General features: G+C 48.4%; 2 protein-coding genes across 2 annotated transcripts; both read left to right on the forward strand.

The window, feature by feature from the left end:
- Positions 1 to 586: 586 nt before the first annotated feature.
- fgd1 (FYVE, RhoGEF and PH domain containing 1) lies at positions 587 to 8,813 on the forward strand. The gene is made up of 18 exons (XM_068745389.1): positions 587 to 644; positions 2,139 to 2,360; positions 2,437 to 2,611; positions 2,682 to 3,336; positions 3,419 to 3,508; positions 3,582 to 3,730; positions 4,416 to 4,572; positions 4,668 to 4,806; positions 5,368 to 5,426; positions 5,890 to 6,036; positions 6,110 to 6,202; positions 6,285 to 6,364; positions 7,137 to 7,167; positions 7,352 to 7,469; positions 7,538 to 7,683; positions 8,028 to 8,186; positions 8,299 to 8,445; positions 8,538 to 8,813. Exons 1-18 carry the CDS (start codon positions 587 to 589, stop codon positions 8,811 to 8,813), a joined length of 2,901 nt encoding a protein of 966 aa, XP_068601490.1.
- Positions 8,814 to 12,187: 3,374 nt separating this feature from the next.
- On the forward strand, positions 12,188 to 19,596 carry tfe3a (transcription factor binding to IGHM enhancer 3a). Its single transcript, XM_068744458.1, has 11 exons — positions 12,188 to 12,788; positions 13,737 to 13,835; positions 13,906 to 13,980; positions 14,062 to 14,224; positions 14,297 to 14,485; positions 14,754 to 14,849; positions 16,388 to 16,505; positions 17,176 to 17,232; positions 17,338 to 17,413; positions 17,692 to 17,839; positions 17,935 to 19,596. Exons 1-11 carry the CDS (start codon positions 12,676 to 12,678, stop codon positions 18,277 to 18,279), a joined length of 1,479 nt encoding a protein of 492 aa, XP_068600559.1. The 5' UTR covers positions 12,188 to 12,675; the 3' UTR covers positions 18,280 to 19,596.
- Positions 19,597 to 21,401: the final 1,805 nt, after the last annotated feature.

The following is a 21,401-nucleotide window of genomic DNA, read 5'->3' on the forward strand; positions in this document are numbered from 1 at the left end:
GTGAGGGATAGTACATTAATATTGAACTGTAGTATTTATACATAGTACATGGAGGCATGTGCAGTATTTAAATGCACATGTATGTAGGTTGCACGTGACTGTGACGTCATGTGATCAAATCCACGCACTGTCACCACTGCTTTCTCCACCTCGCTCTCTTTTATCTGTTGTCAAGGAAACCAGATAGAGTGGAGTCTCTCTCTCCCCATCTCTCTCTCCCTCTTTCTCTCTCTCCCTCTCTCTCTCTCCCCATCTCTCTCTCCCTCTTTCCCCATCTCCCTCTCCCTCTCTCTCTCCCCCCCATCTTCTCTCTCCCTCTCTCTCCCCATCTCCCTCTCCCTCTCTCTCTCTCTCTCTCCCTCTCTCTCTCCCCCTGTCTGCTGCCCGCCCACCATCTACACACCGGGCAGCCCTCTGAAGCAAACCGAGCGAATCTAACCCGGTTCTCCGTCCTGCAGCTGCAGCCGGACCGGTCGGTCGGTCGGTGCGTGGGTTCGAGCCGGTCCGGTCCGGTCGGTGCCTCGGCGTGCGTGTTCTCCGTGCTGTGGACCGGGAGAACCGTTCTCTCCCGCACCGACACCCGTTCATGACCGGATTGGTTTTCTGCTGCGCGATGTACATGGACAGAAGCAGCCTGAGCAGAGGTGAGCGTGCGCGTGCGCGTGCAACGTTTCGACACCTGCACTGACTGGATTAGGCGCTGACGCGCGCACATGCACGCCTCGTCACGCGTGTCATCCGTATTGATGAATGTTTGCTCATCGATAATGTGATCGTGTTTGATGATGGGGGTTGGGATGACGCCCGCGCGTTCTCGCAGGCTGCGGTGCACGCGCACACACTGACCGACATCCCGCCGCAGTGAATGTAGGCTAGTGTGGCTGCAGGAGGACAGATGTGCGCATGCGCGAATCCGCTTCACCTCCATGTCGCTGCTGGTCATCGAGTTCGATCCGATCAGGTGTGATTGATCGATTGATCGGTCTGATTGGCTGATGTTGGTGCGCGTTTGTGCAGACAGACCGACCCCCTACCACGCACACACACTGACTGAGCATAATGATGATACAGATGTTTCAGGATGAAACTGGTGAATGAACGTGAGGATGAGGATGATGAAGGTGAGGTGCTCTTCATCTCCAGCAGTGGTTCTGGTATCTGGTTTGGATCAGGGATGCAGCAGAACATCTAGAACCACACCAATAACTCCAGAACCTCTTCAGCAGACATCTAGAACCACATCAATAACTCCAGAACCTCTTCAGCAGACATCTAGAACCACATCAATGACTCCAGAACCTCTTCAGCAGACATCTAGAACCACATCAATAACTCCAGAACCTCTTCAGCAGAACATCTAGAACCACGTCAATGACTCCAGAACCTCTTCAGCAGAACATCTAGAACCACACCAATAACTCCAGAACCTCTTCAGCAGACATCTAGAACCACATAAATGACTCCAGAACCTCTTCAGCAGAACATCTAGAACCACGTCAATGACTCCAGAACCTCTTCAGCAGACATCTAGAACCACACCAATAACTCCAGAACCTCTTCAGCAGAACATCTAGAACCACACCAATAACTCCAGAACCTCTTCAGCAGACATCTAGAACCTTTTAAGGAACCACTAGAATCCCACAGCGGACCTGTAGGACCACTTAAACAAAGACTAGAACCTTTTCAATGGTAAACTCAACCATCTACAGAACCTTAAGAACCTTTGAACCCCCATGTGAGGGACTTCACTAGAACCACCCAGAAGAACCTCACCAATGACTCGTCGTTTTATTTCAGGTCTTCGGCTTCCGTCATTATGATGTCATAGTTCTAGACATGATGTCATTTGTAGATCTCTGAGGTCTCAGTCTGGTTCTGCTCCCGATCACGACCTTCTCAAGAACTCAAACGGGTTCTGCAGGAATACTTTGGTCACTGTCGGATAATGAGAACACTAGAACCCAATTGGGCCCCTGGAACCACCAGAACACACAGAACCTCTCTAATGTGCAGCAACGGGTTCGAGCTCCATGGTTCTGAATGAAACGGACGAAGGAGCAGGAATCATGGATTGGATCAGAACTCCCGATCAGAACACTCGTCTTCATCGTGACGTCTGACCTCCTCTTCCTCAGGTCCCTCTGCCTCTTCCAGTCCCAGTTTGCTCGCCAGGAGTCTCCGTTTGGAGCCGTCCTGCTCCACGTGTGGCCACCAGGAGGCGGCGGATGACCACGCCCACCCGGGCTCCTCTGGCCCCGCCTCCCCGGAGGAGCTGACGGAGCACCGCGCCGCCGCTAACCGACAGACGCCGGAGCCGCCGATCAGGAGGGCGCCGCTGCCCGGGACGAAGCCTCAGGGTAACGCTGGGTTTAAACGTCATTCACGACTTCCTGTTAAACACACTAACGGGGTCATGGCTCCGCCCCCCCACAGTGCCGCCAAAGCCTCCCCACCTTCAGCAACAGGTAGGGGCTGCAAGGCCGTGCCCCCGTGCTCCTCCCCCGCCGTGCAGACCCCTCCCAGCAGACCCCCGCGGTGGCAGAACCCCGCCCACCCACGGCGAAGGCGCGGCCACGTGTGTCCTTTCGCTTATTGAGAAGTTTGAGCGGTGAGTTGTGATTGGTCAGACTCGCTGATGTCACAATGACGCCGTTTAAAATGAACGTTGTGCTTTTCAGTGAGCAGATCATTGTGGTTCCTGACATCACTGGGGGCTGCCCCCGCCTTCCCGAGCCCCCCCCATCGCCGCCGCCGCCGTCGTCGAACCCCCACCCCCCTCCCGACGATGACCTCGCGCTGGGGGACGCGGGAGAAGCGGGAGTCAGCGACCGCGATGACGATTACGATGACGAGGAGCTGGCGGCGGCTTGTCGTCGGAAACGCTTGTCCATGGAATCGGGTTACAGCGCCTCCGAGAAACACCCGGAGGACGACGTGGTTGCCGTGGAGATGAGGGAGCAGCAGCAGCAGCCGCAGCTTGACCGATCCGAGTTGCCCTCGGAGCGTTTGTCCCTCCCGTCTTCGCAGACAGACGGCAAGCTGGCCAATCGGGACAGCGGCATCGACAGCATCAGCTCGCCGTCGCACAGCGAGGAGCTCTGCTTCGTCGGCGTGGACGACGGCGGCGTCCCGTACCCCTGCAGCCCCGCCCTCCTGCCCCGCCTCTCCAGCTCATCCTCGTATGCAGGGGAGGGCGGAGAGGGAGGAGGAGGAGGAGGAGGAGCCAGGAGGAGGAGGGAGCTATCTGAAGAAGGAGACAGCGACCTGGAGGAGGAGGTGGAGTTAACGCTGGTGCTACCCCCCCTGAAAGCAGACAGACAGGACTCCAGTGAGGTGAGACAGGCACGGACAGACAGACAGTCGCTGCCGGGAGTCACGTGACGCACAATGACATCATCGCTTCCCGTCTGTCCAGCTGTCTGTCCAGCAGAGAGTCTTCAACATTGCCAATGAGCTGCTGCACACAGAGACCGCCTACGTCTCTAAGCTCCACCTCCTGGACCAGGTGAGCCCCCCCCCCCCCGGCTCAGCGCTTCATCGTACCGCGTGTCTGTGACTTGTGGCTCCGCCTCCTGCAGGTGTTCTGCGCCCGCCTCCTGGAGGAGGCTCGCTCTCGCCCCAGCTTCCCGTGCGACGTCGTTCAGGGAATCTTCTCCAACATCTGCTCCATCTACTGCTTCCACCAGCAGTTCCTGCTGCCGGCGCTGCAGAAACGCATGGACGAGTGGTGAGGGCGGCGGGGGGGCGGGGGGGTGCGTGGCCGTGATGCTGCGAGGGCTGAGCACAGTAGATATTCTGTTAAATCAGTGGAGCGGGTGGGAGCTGTAAATCTCCCTCCACATCCATTATATTGAGATGAAAACATCGTAAAATCCATGCTGGTGCTAGCCATGCTACGCTGGAAGCTAACGGCCGTACACTTCCTGCTGAGGGAGGAGCAACAGGACCTCCAAGCAACGGCCTCATCTGCTCCCATTTTAACTTGGAGCTGATGGTGGGAGAGCAGACAGCAGCAGTTTTCTCTCTGTAATGGTCACATGTTTAACTTCAGCCAATCAGAATCTAGATCTCCATGTTCAGCAGCTTCTTGGGATGCTGACGCTGGGTTCATTTTAGCAGCGCCACCTACAGGTTCTAGATCAGAAACCACCTGCAGGTTTGAGATCAGGAACCACCTACAGGTTCTGGACCAGGAGCCACCTACAGGTTCTAGATCAGGAACCACCTGCAGGTTCTAGATCCTTCATTCATTCATTCAGGAACCACCTGCTGCTTCTGGACCAGCCTGGTTCTGGTGCTGCTTTAGGCTCTTTCTCTCCGTCTGCTCCTCGAGTCGGTGTTTTCAGGTCCAGATTCAGCGACACACAGCTGATGCCGATTGGCTGATGAATCTCCTCCCAAACTGCCTGCAGGGACTCAAACCCTCGGATCGGGGACATCCTCCAGAAGCTGGCTCCGTTCTTGAAGATGTACGGCGAGTACGTGAAGAACTTCGACCGAGCCATGGAGCTCGTCAACACCTGGATGCAGAGATCGGCCCAGTTCAAGACCATAATCCAGGACATTCAGGTGTGGACGGTGGACCTGCAGCTCCTGGTCTTCGTTGTGTGTTTGTGTGTGTTTATGTGTGTTGTTGTTGTTGTTATGTTGTCGTTGTTGTGCAGAGGGAGGACCGCTGTGGGAACCTGACGCTGCAGCATCACATGTTGGAGCCAGTCCAGAGGATCCCTCGCTACGAGCTGCTGCTGAAGGACTATCTCCACCGGCTGCCCGAGGACGCCCCGGACTACAGGGATGCACAGAGTACGCAAAACCAGCACGCCCAGACACCGATGTTTACGTCACATGACCTGGTTCTTTAAGGACCAAGCCAGCCCGACTGACCTCCTCCCGCCCCCCTTACTGATGGGAAGTCTCTGAGTCACATTTCACAGAAAACCAGTTAAGATTAGCATATGAATGTTAGCATGTCAGCTAAGTGAAGTTAGCCTGTCAGCCTACATATGTTAGCATGTCAGCTAAGTGAAGTTAGCCAATCAGCCTACATATGTTAGCATGTCAGCTAAGTGAAGTTAGACAATCAGCCTACATATGTTAGCATGTCAGCTAAGTGAAGTTAGCTAGTCAGCCTGCATGTTAGCATGTCAGCCGAGTAAAGTTAGCCAGTCCGGGTACTCATGCTAGCAGGTTAGAAGCCAACTAGCATACACGACAATGCTGTGAAGCTCCAGGTTGCTGCTAGTAAATAAATATTCTAGTACTTATGTTGTGAAAATATTTTTTGGGAGCTTGATTAGTTCCTCCTGAATTTGAGAAAACACTGATCATGTGTCCATCCTGAGACTGTCCTCTGTGTCCCGGCAGAGTCTCTGGAACTCATCGCCACGGCAGCAGAACACTCCAATGCCGCCATCAGGAAGATGGTGAGACGCTCGCACCGCGGACGTGTCGTCTTGAATCGTGTGACCTCACTCGGCGCTGACATTTTGTCCCTCAGCGTCTCGTACTATAATTAAACTTGTTAAATGTGTGACGATCATCAAAACACAAATCATGACATCATTGTACTACGTCATGACCTCAGCGCTGTCCAGCAGGATGTCTGCCGTCTGTCTGATTGATGGAAGCGTTTCAGTGTTTATGTCCTGAGTTGACCGGCTGTGACAGTGAGCTTTATTTTGAAAGGGTCCTGTCTTCCTCTCTTCATTTTATCGTCTTTTGTTTTTGTTTTTGTCTTTCAAACGTCACAGCGGGTCGATCAACTGTTACACGTTTCGCCTTATAGTTTGCCTTAAACTGACGTCAGTCCAGATTCCACCCAGGACGTCCCGCTGGTCCTTCCTGTCCTCCAGCAGGAAGGAGTAAAACGTCTCCTGTCTTCCTCAGGAGCGAATGAGGAAGTTGTTGAAGGTGTACGAGTTGCTGGGAGGAGAAGAAGACATTGTTAATCCAACCAACGAGCTGATCAAAGAGGGACACATCCTGAAACTGTCCAACAAGAATGGGACGTCCCAGGACCGCTACCTGATTCTGGTACTGTCCCGTCTGTGACTGTTGTCCTCTGTCGTTAAAGACGCACCGAGTCATGACGTCTCTCTCTCTGCAGTTCAACGACCGGCTGCTGTACTGCGTCCCCAAGCTGCGTCTCATTGGTCAGAAGTATGGTGTCCGTGCTCGCATAGATGTGGACGGTATGGAGGTGAGACATCATTAGCTGATGGACACCGCCGGCGGATGTCCACGTGTCCTCTGATCAGAGCTCTGCCTGTCTGTCTGTTCAGCTGAAGGAGACCAGCAGTGTTGCTGTTCCCAGGACATTCCTGGTGTCTGGAAAACAGAGATCCCTGGAGCTGCAGGCCAGGTGAAGCAAATCAAACACACCCTGGACTGAACCAAATCAAACACACCCTGGACTGAACCAAATCAAGCACCCCCTGGACCTAAAACCAAATCAAACACACCCTGGACTGAACCAAATCAAACACACCCTGGACTGAACCAAATCAAACACACCCTGGACTGAACCAAATCAAACACACCCTGGACTGAACCAAATCAAGCACACCCTGGACTGAACCAAATCAAGCACCCCCTGGACCTAAAACCAAATCAAGCACCCCCTGGACCTAAAACCAAATCAAACACACCCTGGACTAAACCAAATCAAACACACCCTGGACTGAACCAAATCAAGCACCCCCTGGACCTAAAACCAAATCAAACACCCCCTGGACTGAACCAAATCAAACACACCCTGGACTAAACCAAATCAAACACACCCTGGACTAAACCAAATCAAACACACCCTGGACTAAACCAAATCAAACACACCCTGGACCTAAAACCAAATCAAACACACCCTGGACTAAACCAAATCAAACACACCCTGGACTAAACCAAATCAAACACACCCTGGACTAAACCAAATCAAACACACCCTGGACCTAAAACCAAATCAAACACACCCTGGACTAAACCAAATCAAACACACCCTGGACTAAACCAAATCAAACACACCCTGGACCTAAAACCAGATCAAACACCTTGATGTGATGAAGGAGCATCTCAGTGGAACCCAGTCCTCCCAGTAGAGGCAGCGTTCTGATTGTTTCTCTGTGTTTGTGTCTCTGCAGGACGGAGGAGGAGAAGAAAGACTGGATTCAGGTAAACAACACCACGTTGTTCCGTTTCCATGGCCATTTATAGCTAACTCCGGCTAAAGTTCCGTGTTATGATTAAACGGAAATGGTTTCCGGTTGCGAATCACACAATGATTTTTTTTTTTTTTTGATGTGTGTGTGTGTGTGTGTGCGTGTGTGCGTGTGTGCGTGCGTGCGTGTCTCGTCAGGCCATCCAAGCGACCATCGAGAGGCACGAGCAGACGATGGAGAGCTGCAGATACCTGAACTGTTCGCTGCGAGACGAGGACAGCGTTCCGCCTCACTCTCCGGTAAAACCGATAACCGATCCACTGATCAATCAGAGCCTCTAAAAGACTCCGATGATGTCAGACGAGTAGACGCTAGATGCTAACCGGTCCCTGCGTCTCAGAGCTGCGTGGAGCTGGGGAAGAGAGCTCCTACTCCCATCCGAGAGAAGGAGGTGACTCTGTGCATGAAATGTCAGGAGCCGTTCAACGCCATCACCAAGAGACGCCATCACTGTAAAGCCTGCGGTCACGTACGTACGTCAGCGTGCCTTCTGATTGGCTGTGGGCTGTCCACTCACACGCGCTAGCAACATTAACACGGAGCGCGGTCCACAGTTCTCATCCTCGCCACCGGACGGTACCTGCTAGCAGCCTAGTGTTGCACCTCAAAGCTAAACAGTTCAATAGCTTTCTGGCTAATAGCTAATTTTGATTTGTAATCTAGCTGGATTGTTATTAGCTATCTGGCTAATAGCTAATTTTGATTTGTAATTTATTAGCTATCTGGCTAAAAGCTGTGGTTGCCCTTGAATTGTGCTAGCATAACGTTAGCATTGTTCGCTGGTATATAAATCATTTTAACGTTTGAACCCAGGTGGTTTGTGGGAAATGCTCAGAGTTTCGTGCTCGCCTGTCCTACGACAACAACCGAACCAACCGCGTCTGCATCGACTGCTACGTCATGCTGGTGGGGGCGTCGCCTTCGCCCGGCACGCTGACCAGCTGTAACTCCAGGAGGCGGTCCATTCTGGAGGTTAGTGTGACATCACTGTGACATCATAGCCGTTCCTCGGCGTTAGCGAAGAAGCGGATTGAGGAGGATGACATGGCGACACTCTCTTCTTCTCGCTCCCTGGTTTCCATAGAAACAGGCCTCTTTGGCAGCAGAGAACAGTGTGATTTGTAGTTTTCTTCACCACATGGAGAAGGGAGGTGGGCGGGGCTGGCAGAAGGCGTGGCTTGTCATCCCCGAGAATGAACCGCTGGTGCTTTACATCTATGGTGCGCCACAGGTATGCATACCGCCCCCTATAGGCCGCATAGCATAGCATTAGCCTACTGGCTAATGGCTGCTATTGACCTTACCGTGTTGTCGCCTCACCAGGACGTAAAGGCACAACGCAGCGTGCCTCTGATTGGCTTCGAGGTCTCCCTCCTCGAGTCATGTGACCGCCTGGAGCGACGCCACGCCTTCAAGATCTCTCAGAGTCACCTGACCCTTTTCTTCAGCGCTGATGGGGAGGAGCTACAGCAGCGGTGGATGGATGTCCTGTCGAGGGCTGGAAGGGGGGAGGAGCATCAAATACACCAGCCAATCGTGGAGAGTCTGGAAGAGGAGGGGGAGGAGCTAGCACTCACAGCAGAGGGTGAAGATACGTGATTCTACTGGAAAAGGAAGGATGGAGATTAAACGGAGCTCAGTCGTTACACATTAGTACACACTCTTTGTATTTAAAGTTGTGTGCTTCCTCTGCATGATTCCTGTTAACACAACATGGTGTCATCACCTTTTTTTCATCACCTGTGCTATGACTTATTGTAGTAGGCGGAGCCTCACGGGAACGTTTACTGAACGAGGACGGAATCATTCGGAAATCGGACCCAGGATTTGAAATGTCAGCAGCATGAAGCTCTCTGATTGGATGATTCCTGGACCTCAACCAATCATGGAGGCTACGGCCCATCCTACTTCATTAAACTGGTGCTTTCTACTGGTCAATTCACCAAAAAGGTTAACGAAAAAACACATTTAGACTCATGTAAACTTCTAGCTAAGGGTCCGATGACATCAGCATTTGGCTCCTGGACTCCCTGTAGGGGGAGACTGTGAGCCTCAATTAACGAAAGATTAGTTAAGTGATTCTCCTTTGGACATGTCCAACTTCCCCCCGGCATCTAGTCTTTAAAGAGAAAGACGAGACATCCAGAAGGTCTCACACACTGTCCAGGTTCATACAGTGAAATACTCCAGGTTCATACAGTGAAACAGTTTGGATTAAAGCAGCCAGCCTCCTGATATATGCTGTATATAAGCCCTGCTATGGGGTTATTTGAAATTTGGTCTTCCCTGTGGATGCTCAAGCACAAACAATATATATATCGACCCTGTAGCGGCTGCAGCTAATGTTAGCAAGTCTACAGCTAGTGCTCTGATCAATTGTACAAAGTTGAATCCTCCATAAAAACTTGAGAACATAAGTGAGGCATCGACAACTTTATGACGCCGTCGTGTAATTAGCTTTTTGGACAAATTGCAGTTGGAGTTAACTGGACCTTTTTCCTGGATAATGTTAGCATAGGATTTTCACTAGCATTAATCTCAACACAGCCAGCCACTGACTACATCTGAACTTCCTTAGCAAAATGCTATTTAGTAGCTAATGGCCACAGATTCTTAGTCTGAAGTATGAAATAAGTATTATGTGAATGGTGGAAATATTACAGTAATCAATCGCTGTGATCAATTAATATCATATTTTATATTATCAAATGTTAAAATGAGTTAAATGTTTGAGCAACTTTTTAAAAACAAATGAGTAGAGGCAGGTGATATCAATGAGATTAGAGAAATGATTATTATGAAAACAAATTGATAATTTTCTGACGTATTTCTATGACTTTAAAATTATTTATGCTAAATTATCTTACAGTTCCCGGCTGATAATTTTTTAGCAGAAAAAAATGAAAGCAGAAAAATTATCAAATGAAAATGCTTCAGTAATGAATTTTAGAATTTGAAATGTATATATGGATATATCAGTCGGCCTGGAGGACCGTATGTGAACATTTTAAAATGTTAAATTTTGTCCTACATAAATCTGTAATTCAAATATTTAATTTTAGTCAGTCTCTCAAGTTTGTGACAGAAAAAGTGAAATATTTCAACTCAAAATTTAAAAACAAATCTTGTTGAATTCTTTTGGTGAAATGTTTTTGACAGTGAAAATCTTTTGACAAAAAAAGTGAAACTGTTAAACAAAATCTGTTTTTAATTTATACCATTTTAAATTTACAGCAGTGTCTGTTGTTTTTTGTTGTCAGTGAGCTTCAACTGTGCTCTGGGTGGGTTGGTGTAATAACATCATCACGATGTGTTTTCTTTCTTTCTTTGTTTTGTTTTATTTTTAATTTGATGTAAAAAGTTAAAGAGACGTTTCCGGAGAGCTGGAGAGTTTCAGACTGGAACCAGTATCTAGACTCTCGGATGGTTTCTTGAAATGAATCCAGTGGTTAGACGGCGCCGGTCTGAGCGCAGTGGTCCAGTATTTCTGTCGCTGTAAGTTTAATACCTACAAAGTGTTTTAGTAGTAAAACATTAAATATTAATATAATTATTGTTATTCTAATGAATCTGAATGAACTGAAGACAGAAACTTCGTGTTTATTTCATGTTCACGAGTCTGGGTTGTTTTTTGCTGTTTGCTTGATGCAAGAAGAAAAAGGTTCTTGTAAATCTAATTTATTTTCCTGTGACTCGTTGGTCATGTGACTCTGTAAAGGATAAAGGTAATGCTCACCGTTCCCCCACGCAGCCAGACTGTTTAGGTTTCAGGGGCGGCCATGTTGGCTCCATGGCTAACAGGGTGTATGCTAAAGAAACGTCTTGATATGTTTTGAAATCCTCTTCTTGTCTGTCTGTCTGTCCAGTTCAGACATCGAACCACATGTTAAACACCCAGCAGCTATGTTTCGCTGCATTGCTGCTTAGCTGAGCATCAAATACCATGATGCCAGTCCGGTCCGGTCCGATGGGTAGCAGGTCGGTGTAAAACCTCGACTAGAATTCACCCGAGACAACGACCCCCCCCCCGGCTAGATGTGGTTCTACCACTTGGTCTGGACTGGTTCCCTCTGGTTAGTGTTGGAACCGGCTCGTTCTCCTTGCATCCGGTTCTCTCTGGTCGGATCCGATGTTCAGTTCCTGTCTGTGGTTTATGTATTCATTGTTGTTTATCTTTATCTTACTTTGACGTTGTTGTGTTTCTACCGCACAGTGTTGGCTACTGTTGCTACGGAGACCGTATTGAAGCGTGACACAGATCGTGTTAACGTTAGCTAATTGATTTGCCACAGTGGCCACCGGGTTTCTGGAGCGGCGTGTTCTCACAGTAACTAGCGACTCGTCTACTGTTACCATAGCAACCACTGGCACATGCCATCTCCTCTCTGGGTGTGACAGCAGCACAGCTCTGTGTTCTCTTGTTGCTTCTGACTGTTGTTGAGTATCGCTGAGTATTGATTGATTACAGGTTATTGGTTAGTGGCTGGCCACTGCCTTCCATCCTGTCTGTTTCCCTTCATGCCCTTCTGTAAGAAAATACAACAAGAGATGTTTACGAGGTTGTAAAGAAAATAAACGTGGACAACGTGACTATCTGAAAATATGCTTTCACCATGCCTGTTATTTCTTCGTAATGCCGTTGAGGCGTAGCCCTCGTCGAGAGCTTTCTGAAAATGTATTTTATGTAGTAATCGCGTACTCAGAATAAAAGCTATATTGTTTTTAGTTTAATTTTTTTTTCTTTATTTCCGCTTCTTCTTTCTTCTTTTGTTTAAACCGAAATTTGACCTTTAATTTTCTCTTCTGCTTCATAAGATTTGGAAACCACAAACTTTTCCGCCCCCGATCTCCAGCCTTCTGATTGGGCCACCTTTGTTGTCACTCAGCACTTGGGTGACGTCACGCAATGTGTCGACGTCAGCTGGGATTTCCCCTCGTGCCCCGCCCCCCTCATCCACTCTCACTTCCCGTAATCGAAAGCACGAAAACAAACAAAATGGCGGACCATGGCGTCCCTCCCTCGGCTACAACAGCAGCTCATTGGCTCTTAGCGACGGCAGCCGCAGTCTCATTGGTCGGGGAAGAAAAGCGCCAACGTTTATTGGTGCAGAGGAGATCAGTCTATTCTGTGGTTCCCGCCTCCTGATAGGAACTCACACAGAAGCAGAACAGGTAGAACCTCCGCTCGGTTCCGTTTATAACGCAAGTAATGATTAATTATGCTGCGTCTTCATGAATTATTCTGCGTCCTGCGGGTCATTCCTTCACACATAGGAAGGCAGATTAGGTGAGGATAGTTCTGGCCTGTCCGGACGCCCCCCCCCCCGTCCAGACTTGGACCGGGCCGTCGTCTCTTCTTGCTGGACTGGCTCGTGTATCGATAACGAGTCGAGGTTCGGGGGCTGCTTCGAAACGCGACTCCGGTTAGCGCCGCTCGGTGCTGTCGACCGTCTCCGCGGAAATGGCAGCGCCCAAGTCGGACCTCGTCCAGACCGGACCCGAACCGGCCGGGATTCTGCAGCCGCAGACCGTGTTCGTCATCCTGGATTCGTCTGAGACGGTCAACCTGGTCCGGTGAGTCTTGGAAGTTCGGTTCCGTTATTACCGGACAGTCTCTCGCGAAACTCTCTTACGTAAAAGTCGGAGTTTACCGTAAACACGCCCATGACGTCAGCATTAGACTGAATAAACGTCTTTATTAGAACACAAATGATTTGACACTCAGAACGTCACGCCTGTGACGAAACCGTAAACTGTAACGTTATTACCGGGACAACGTTTATTTGTGAATCCGACCGGAACCGAACGTGAAAACGCATCAAATAAATTAATTCCGTTTCCTGTGACAGAATCTCAAAGAGCAGTGAGATGGTTTAACCTCATATAAACATCCAGACCTTTTATAAACATTCAGACCTGTTATAAACATCCAGACCTGTTATAAACATTCAGATCTGTTATAAACATCCAGGCCTGTTATAAACATCCAGATCTGTTATAAACATCCAGGCCTGTTATAAACATCCAGGCCTGTTATAAACATCCAGATCTGTTATAAACATTCAGAGCTGTTATAAACATCCAGATCTGTTATAAACATTCAGACCTGTTATAAACATTCAGACCTGTTATAAACATTCAGACCTGTTATAAACATTCAGAGCTGTTATAAACATCCAGATCTGTTATAAACATCCAGGCCTGTTATAAACATCCAGGCCTGTTATAAACATCCAGATCTGTTATAAACATCCAGGCCTGTTATAAACATTCAGAGCTGTTATAAACCCACAAACCTGTTATAAACATTCAGAGCTGTTATAAACCCACAAACCTGTTATAAACATTCAGACCTGTTATAAACCCACAAACACGTTATAAACATTCAGAACCCAGAAGCGTTTAAATATCTGAACTCTCAGCAGAACCGAATCACAACCGGACCAGCGAGAATCGGCACCGGCATGTCGTCGGCGACGGCGCGGCGCTTCTGCGTGCTCTGATTGGTTCGTTTCGTGTCAGGGTGGAGTCCGGGATTGTTGCCGACATCGAGGTTGACAGTTTGCTGCCGACGGACTGCGACACCTTCTACGAGATCAAGAGTCAGCCAATCAGCGTGAGGTAGCGCCGCCTGCCCCGACCGCTCGTCAGTGAATCTGATCGCATGAATCTGATTAAAGTGTCTCTCCAGCGGACCGGCAGCTCCTCCCTCCTCCTCCGCCTCCTCCTCTCTGTCATCATCGGTGCCGTCAGCCATGTCTTCCAGGTAAGGAGACGCAGCAGCGACGTCATGGTGTGATTTGTACATCAGCGCGTGAGAAGAATCGAATCCTCTCCTCTCCTCCAGGGTGTCGCTGCGTCAGGAGTTGATGCGTCAGCAGGCGTTGGAGGAGGAGCAGAAGGAGGCGCAGCGGCAGGTCCTCCGCCCGACTGACTCCTCCTCCCCCATCTCTGTGTCTGTGTCCTCCCCCTGCCGGCCTCCTGCTCAGGTCCCTGTGGAGGTGCTCAAGGTATGAGAATGATCCCCCTACATTTCCCAGAGTGCACCTGGGCCGCTGAACACTTTCTGTCGTGTGTCTCAGGTGCAAACTCACCTGGAGAATCCCACCAGGTATCACATCCAGCAGGCTCAGAAGCAGCAGCTGCTCCAGTACCTCTCCACCAAGCCAGCCAACCAGGAGTCATCCGCACGAACCCCAGGCCACTCCCCCAACACAGACTCCGCCCTCAAGCTGCAGCCTGAGGAGGTGAATAAACGTTCAAGCAGAGATGTGACGTTTCCCAGGTGTCTCCTCGAAAGCAGAATCCTCGTTTCTCCACCTGTTTTAGATTCTACCTGAGTCAGCTGATCAAACGGTCCTCGTAAACACATTTATAGAAGGTCACATGACCATATTACGTCACCGCTGACTCGTTTAAATACAACTTTAACACCTGACGTTATCGCAGTAATAAAAGCGAATAAATCTGTCTGTGTGGCCGACCAGCTTCTGCTACCGACTCTGTTGTCTGACACCATTTGATCTGTGATTGGCTCAGATGGAAGAGGACATCATCGATGACATCATCAGCCTGGAATCGGACAGTGACAAGTTTCTGATGCTGATGAACTCTGAACTGCAGCTCGCCAAAACGGTAATGTACTCACAGAAAACGCAAACATGATGGAAACGTTCAGGAAATACACACGGAACACGCTGTAAACAAAGAGGGAACACGGTGGAAACAAAGAGGGAACACGTTGTAAACAAAGAGGGAACATGCTGCAAACAAAGAGGGAACACGGTGGAAACAAAGAGGGAACACGGTGGAAACAAAGAGGGAACATGCTGCAAACAAAGAGGGAACACGGTGGAAACAAAGAGGGAACACGCTGTAAACAAAGAGGGAACACGCTGTAAACAAAGAGGGAACACGTTGTAAACAAAGAGGGAACACGTTGTAAACAAAGAGGGAACATGCTGCAAACAAAGAGGGAACACGGTGGAAACAAAGAGGGAACACGGTGGAAACAAAGAGGGAACACGCTGTAAACAAAGAGGGAACATGCTGCAAACAAAAAGGGAACACGGTGGAAACAAACTGGGAACACGCTGTAAACAAAGAGGGAACATAGTAGAAACAAAGAGGGAACATGGTGGAAACAAACTGGGAACATGGTGGAAACAAACTGGGAACACGCTGTAAACAAAGAGGGAACACGGTGGAAACAAACTGGGAACACGCTGTAAACAAAGAGGGAACATGGTGGAAACAAACTGGGAACATGCTGCAAACAAAGAGGGAACCCGGTGGAAAAAAACAGGAACTGCGTGGGAACAAACTGGAAAATGTAGCGGGAACAAACACTTCACACTTTGAACTGTGTGGAGTTAGCATATTTATTAGCTTTGTTGCTAACAGCTGTCAGAGCAGATCAGTTTTCCAGACTTCCACGTTTGTGTGTGTGTGTGTGTGTGTGTGTGTGTGTGTGTGTGGGGGGGGGGGGGGGTAGTGGGAGGGTTTCTGTGTCTGTGTTTCTTTCTTAAAAGAGACGTTTCCCCATTTTTCATCAGTCGTTCGAACAGATACAGGAAGCGACACTGCTGTGTGTGTGTGCGTGCGTGTGCGTGTGTGTGTGTGTGTGTGCGTGCGCGCACGTGCGTGTTTCTGTGATAGAATGAGGATTTTAGTTTTACTGCCGGACCATGAGAAGAGGAGGATCAAATCCCAGGTAAAGCTTTTTCCTGCTTGCTCTTTCAGACCTCTGACCTTTGACCGGACACATTTAGTTATTAACCAGCGTGACCATTGATCGGCCGGTTGAGTAAAAGTACGGAAGCTACTTCAGCAAAACGTATTTAACGTGTTCTGAGCTTATCAGTGTTTATTCGTGAGGGCCGTCAGATAACGGGAGGGGGGAGGAGCCTCCGGCTTCCGTTCATTTCTGTCAAAGCGTTCATCTTTAAATCGGCGTGAACCAAAATCATCGGCGATTGATTGTTTTTATAATGAAATGGAAATCTCACTGGTGTGTGTGTGCGTGTGCGTGTGCGTGCGCACGTTATCCTGGTATGCAGTGTTTATCAGCAGCAGAGCAATGGAGGTCATCCACCAGCCAATCACAGATCAGGATGCTCTAAACTTTTCTCTCTATCAGCAGCTTATTCTCTCTTCTGATTGGTCCATTCCAGCTGCCGGTGTCGGGGGACATGCTGGACGTCTGCAGCAGCAGAGGGATGACCACGCCCACCATCGCCGTTAGCAACAGCTGTCCGGCCGACCTGCACGCTGTCAAAAGAGAGCTGAATGGTGCGTGGCGCGGAAATGGTTTTTCCGTTGAGCGTACTTTCTTTGTTCTGGTACAAAATGGTGTCGCGACCGGAGGCCATTTTGAATGTAGTTTATCCAGGCTCGTTAAACTGATCTGCCGCTGCTTCGCATTTTAACTTGGAGCTGATGGAGGAGAGCAGACAGAAGCAGAAGTTCTGGTGCTGCTGTTGGGATCCTCAACAACAAACTAGACCTACTACTACTACTACTACTACTACTACTGATTATACTGCTACTGGTTTTACATTACTGTAGTAATCCGAGTACTTTAACAAAGCTGACAGGTCTGCGGTCTTTCTGCTGTAACGGTGTTCTTCAGTTTGATGAGTCAACATCATGACTTCCTCTGCGTGCGCACACACACACACACACGCACACACACACACACACACACACACACACAGTCGTATTTTGCCACATCATCAGTTCCTACTTCCTGTTTCGTCAGCACGAACGTTTGCTCTCCAAACTAAAAACTGTCGGTTCTGCTGTTTCTCAGACGAACCACCGGAACGCGGTCTTCATCCGCCGATGGGGTATGCGCTGTTGCCATGGCGATGGGTTAATAGCCACGAGATGTTAGGAACCGTTGTGATTTCAGCTGTGGAGTCGGGTGGTTCTCCTGACGTGTGACATCGTGTCGTTGCAGATGTGGAGACCAAAGCGCTGATCAAAGACAGACAGAAGAAAGACAACCACAATCTCAGTGAGTACAGTAGTAGTACTTTAGCTACAGAGTACACACTGAATGCTTGTTTGAGCTCAGGTGAGGATTGTACCTGAGAACTGACACCCGACCTTCTGTTTCCAGTTGAGAGGAGGAGGAGGTTCAACATCAATGATCGCATCAAAGAGCTGGGAGACCTTGTGCCCAAAACCAGCGAACCGTCAGTACAACTACACTCTGTAGTACTAATACTCTACATCAGTACTTCATTCATTAGCGCATGGTTCCCTTACCGAGCTAGCTAGCAACTAAACCGTGGACAAACCTGTAGGAAAGATCAAAGCCGAGAGGAGCTAAAATGGGTGCAGCTAGCGAAATAAAGGCTAATATTAGCCACATGGATGCTACCTACGAGCATGGCTAATGCTAGCCATGCTAGCTTTGCCCCTGCCCCTGCTGTGCGTGCTAACGGGGCGTGGCCTGTGGTTGGTTGATCAGGGAGATGAGGTGGAACAAAGGAACCATCCTGAAGGCGTCGGTCGATTACATCCGCAAGCTGCAGAAAGAACAGCAGAGAATCCGCGAGATGGAGGAGCGTCAGAGGAGGCTGGAGAACACCAACAACGCCCTGCTGCTGCGCATCCAGGTGAGGAGCGAGGAGGAGCAGGAGGAGCAGGAGGAGGCCTGGTCCTCCTTTAGCATTAAAGCTAATCGCAGCTCTTTCCTTTCCTTTCCGTGTAGGAGTTGGAGCTTCAGGCACCTCCCCACCTCCACCCTCCACCCTCCACGTCCTCCTCCTCCTCTTCCCTGCTCTCCCCGACACTGCCTCACCCGTTCTCCTCCTCCTCCTCCTCCCTGGGTCTGGACGCCCTGAGCTTCGTGGAGCTGGATGACCCTCGGGGAGCCGCCGCCGCCGTCTTCACCCCGGACCTGCTGTCTGACGTGGAGCTGACCGGCCTCCACGGCCTCCGGGACATCCTGATGGAGGAGGACGGAGGAGGCGCGCTGTCCGACCCTCTGCTGTCCTGTCAAGCCTCGAAGACCAGCAGCAGGAGGAGCAGCTTCAGCATGGACAGCGACTTCTGATGACATCATCACACACACATCGATCCTATTGGTCAGAACTGGAGGCTGGCTTTTTTTTTTTTATAGAAATACTTTTAATCATTGAAATCATCAACAAAAATTACATCACAGCAAGATCTCATCATGATAACCACTGTGTCCTCAAACCGCCATGGCAACTGTTGTGTCCTCAAATCGCCATGGCAACTGTTGTGTCCTCAAATCGCCATGGCCTGATTGGCTGATAAGAACACACCTACAGCTGATTTGTTAGCAGAGGGGAGGCATGTCTCACTGCTGATCAATAACTCAGATCAGATCAGCCATATTAATGTATCGTTTTCACATCATCCGATACTAACTGATCATTGATCGCTTTCTCTTTCCAAAATGGAGCTTTTAAACGCAACTTTTCACGCTGAGAAATTTTCCCGGAATATTTTCCAACTCGCCTCTTCGTCATTAAGCGGTTAGCTGTTGCTAATTGCTAAATGGGCTGCAATTAAAAAGCCAGCTAACTAACAGAACTGTGATGCTAGCTGCTGTCTAAGGAGTTTAAGGTAAAGAGACGCTAACTGAGCTTTAGCATAGAGACGACTTCTGAATTAGCTGTTAGCTGTAGCTTTCATTTCTCTGTCAGCGGCAGCCCTTTTCATGCATTTGTAGCAACTAGATTGGCTAGCAAAAACAAGGAGAAGCTAGCTGTTAGCTGTAGCTCAGCTAGTGAGTCAAAGGGAAAATGCTAATTGTAGCTGCTGTTGTATGCATGCTCATGAAATCATAGCTAACCAATACGTTAGCAGCTGTTGGTTATCATCATTTTACTGCTCATGTATTTTTAAATTCTAATGACTGACATTTATATTTTATGGCTGTATTGTACAGAATCTCACTAAACAAAATATTGATCAATAATATTCCTTATTGATTATCACTAAACGACTAATCTGTTATAAAGTTATGACTTTGTGGGCCGTTAGCAGAAAATCCTTCGACAAAGGTGTCACTTTGATGTTTTTCTTTTCTCTGTTTTTTTGTTAAAGGGAAATATTGTAATTACATTTTTTTTTTACTGAAGCACATCAGTTACTATGGCGATAGCAGCTAAAGTGTAGCATCGAAAAAAGCCACCAGCTGAGCTGTAAAGACGGACAAAGGGATTTCTGTTTGTCTTTCATTGATGTCGATGTTCGGATTTATTACATTTATGTTTACAAGCATCCCGTTCATAGTTATTATAAAGCATGTCGTCTGGTCATCGTTTCAGTATGTCTGTTTTTATACAATCCTTATGTTTCAAACTTTTATATAGAAATAAAAATGTCAAATAACATTTTACAGTGTTTTCCCAGGTTTTTCGTGATAGACGTTGCAAATGTTGATGTAATATAATTACACAAATATAACCGCTCCTCGGGCAGGGGTCCGATGCAGAGAAACAGTTTCCCCTTGTTGGGCATAAATTAAATACAGAAATAAAAATAACGGTTCCGATTTTGGCCAGAGGAGCATCGTGTCATTTTCAATCCGACCACAAGATGGCGATGACCAAACAGTTTACAGGTGCAGCTTCCATTCTGGATTGATTGATTGACCTTCACAATATTAATTTTAAATATTTTCTCTAAAATGTTCACATTATTTTAATATTTAAAATAAAATTTCAATTACTGAAATGATTTGACTAAAACTGTGATGCAAACATCAAGAAAATCAAGAAAGTGGATAATTGATTATTGGTTTCAGATTTACCATGCGACCCTCAGAGGGCCCTGGACCTCAGGTTTAAACATTGAAGTACTTCAAACTGTTTTGGACTGAAATTTATGGGGAAAAAACCCAAAGTGTTGTTTTTAATTTTGGTGTGTGTGTGCGTGTTTGTGTGTGTGCGTGTGTGTGCGTGTGACAGGGCAGGAATCATGCGGCGTTGTCTTTACAGTGATTTCCTGCTTCCTGTTGGAACATCCTGGCCCGTCACTTCAGCAAACACATACTTCCGGTCCCTGCAGGACCACTTCCTGTTCAGAAAATTATTTCTGCTGCTGACGTCATTAAAAACTGTAGGGTTAATCATCAAACACAATGTTGAGATGGCATTGAATACTCAAGTACTTAAGCACACATTAGAAGTACTTTATTTGTATGTACTTTTACTCCACTACAGAACATAAAACTGTCCTTTTGCTATATTTGTTTGAAAACCGATTTTAATTGCAAAATTAGTTTAACATAAATTAAAATCAGCTGTCTGTTAGCTTTGTGCTACATTAGCATGCTAACATCAGACCTGCTAGCCTATAAGGAAGGACTTTCACATGTGTTTGAGAATATTTAATTGTTTTCTGATCTGAATGATGTCACTTTGACTCATAACTCACCACACGGTGACAAATGTATTTAATCTTTTCAGTCAGTTAACTTTCAACTTTAAACAACATCTTTGTCCTCAAACGTCACAATATGACATCATTTTGTAGTCCTTCTTGGATTGGCTGCTCTATGTTGGGAAACAGATGGCGCAGCACTCCAAGCAGATCTCCAAACAGTCCGACGATCCGCAGCAGTCCTCCACTATCCCACAATCCAATGCGGCCTGACACGCCTCCTCTGTGCAGGCCGCCTCCCCTGCCGCCTCCAAGCAACAGCAGCAGCTACCTGCCTCGCAACATCCGGCTCCACCCATTCCGCATGCAAGACACTCCCCCAGAGCCGAACACATGGACAGCATCTCGCAGAAGAGACAGGCTAGGAGACAGTGCACGCAACAGTCTGCAGAGACAGAGGCGGGGACACAAGCCGTTAACGACGGTGGGCGGGGCTACGGGGGGTGTGCGTAGCAGAGATAAGGAATGATAACGGACGAGTGTGCTTCTGCTTCCACTCAGTTCTGATTGGATGGTTTACGACCCGTTAAATTCAAGCCCTGGGTTTTATTTGAACAACAAACAAATGAAAACTGGCGAAAACATTCAGTGGAGGGAAATAACGGAAACTAGAAGTTCAGCAGAGCCTAAAAAACAGCAGGAACAACCAGTTGTCAGGTCAGAAGAGGTCAAGGGGCAAGTCGTTTTATAATCAAGCCATTTCCTCTTTTCCCTGAGAAGCTGTGACATAAGAGGACGAGACAGTAACGTCCGATAGGT

This window comes from Brachionichthys hirsutus, chromosome 2 (assembly GCF_040956055.1).
Source record: "Brachionichthys hirsutus isolate HB-005 chromosome 2, CSIRO-AGI_Bhir_v1, whole genome shotgun sequence".
Lineage (NCBI taxonomy): Eukaryota > Metazoa > Chordata > Actinopteri > Lophiiformes > Brachionichthyidae > Brachionichthys > Brachionichthys hirsutus.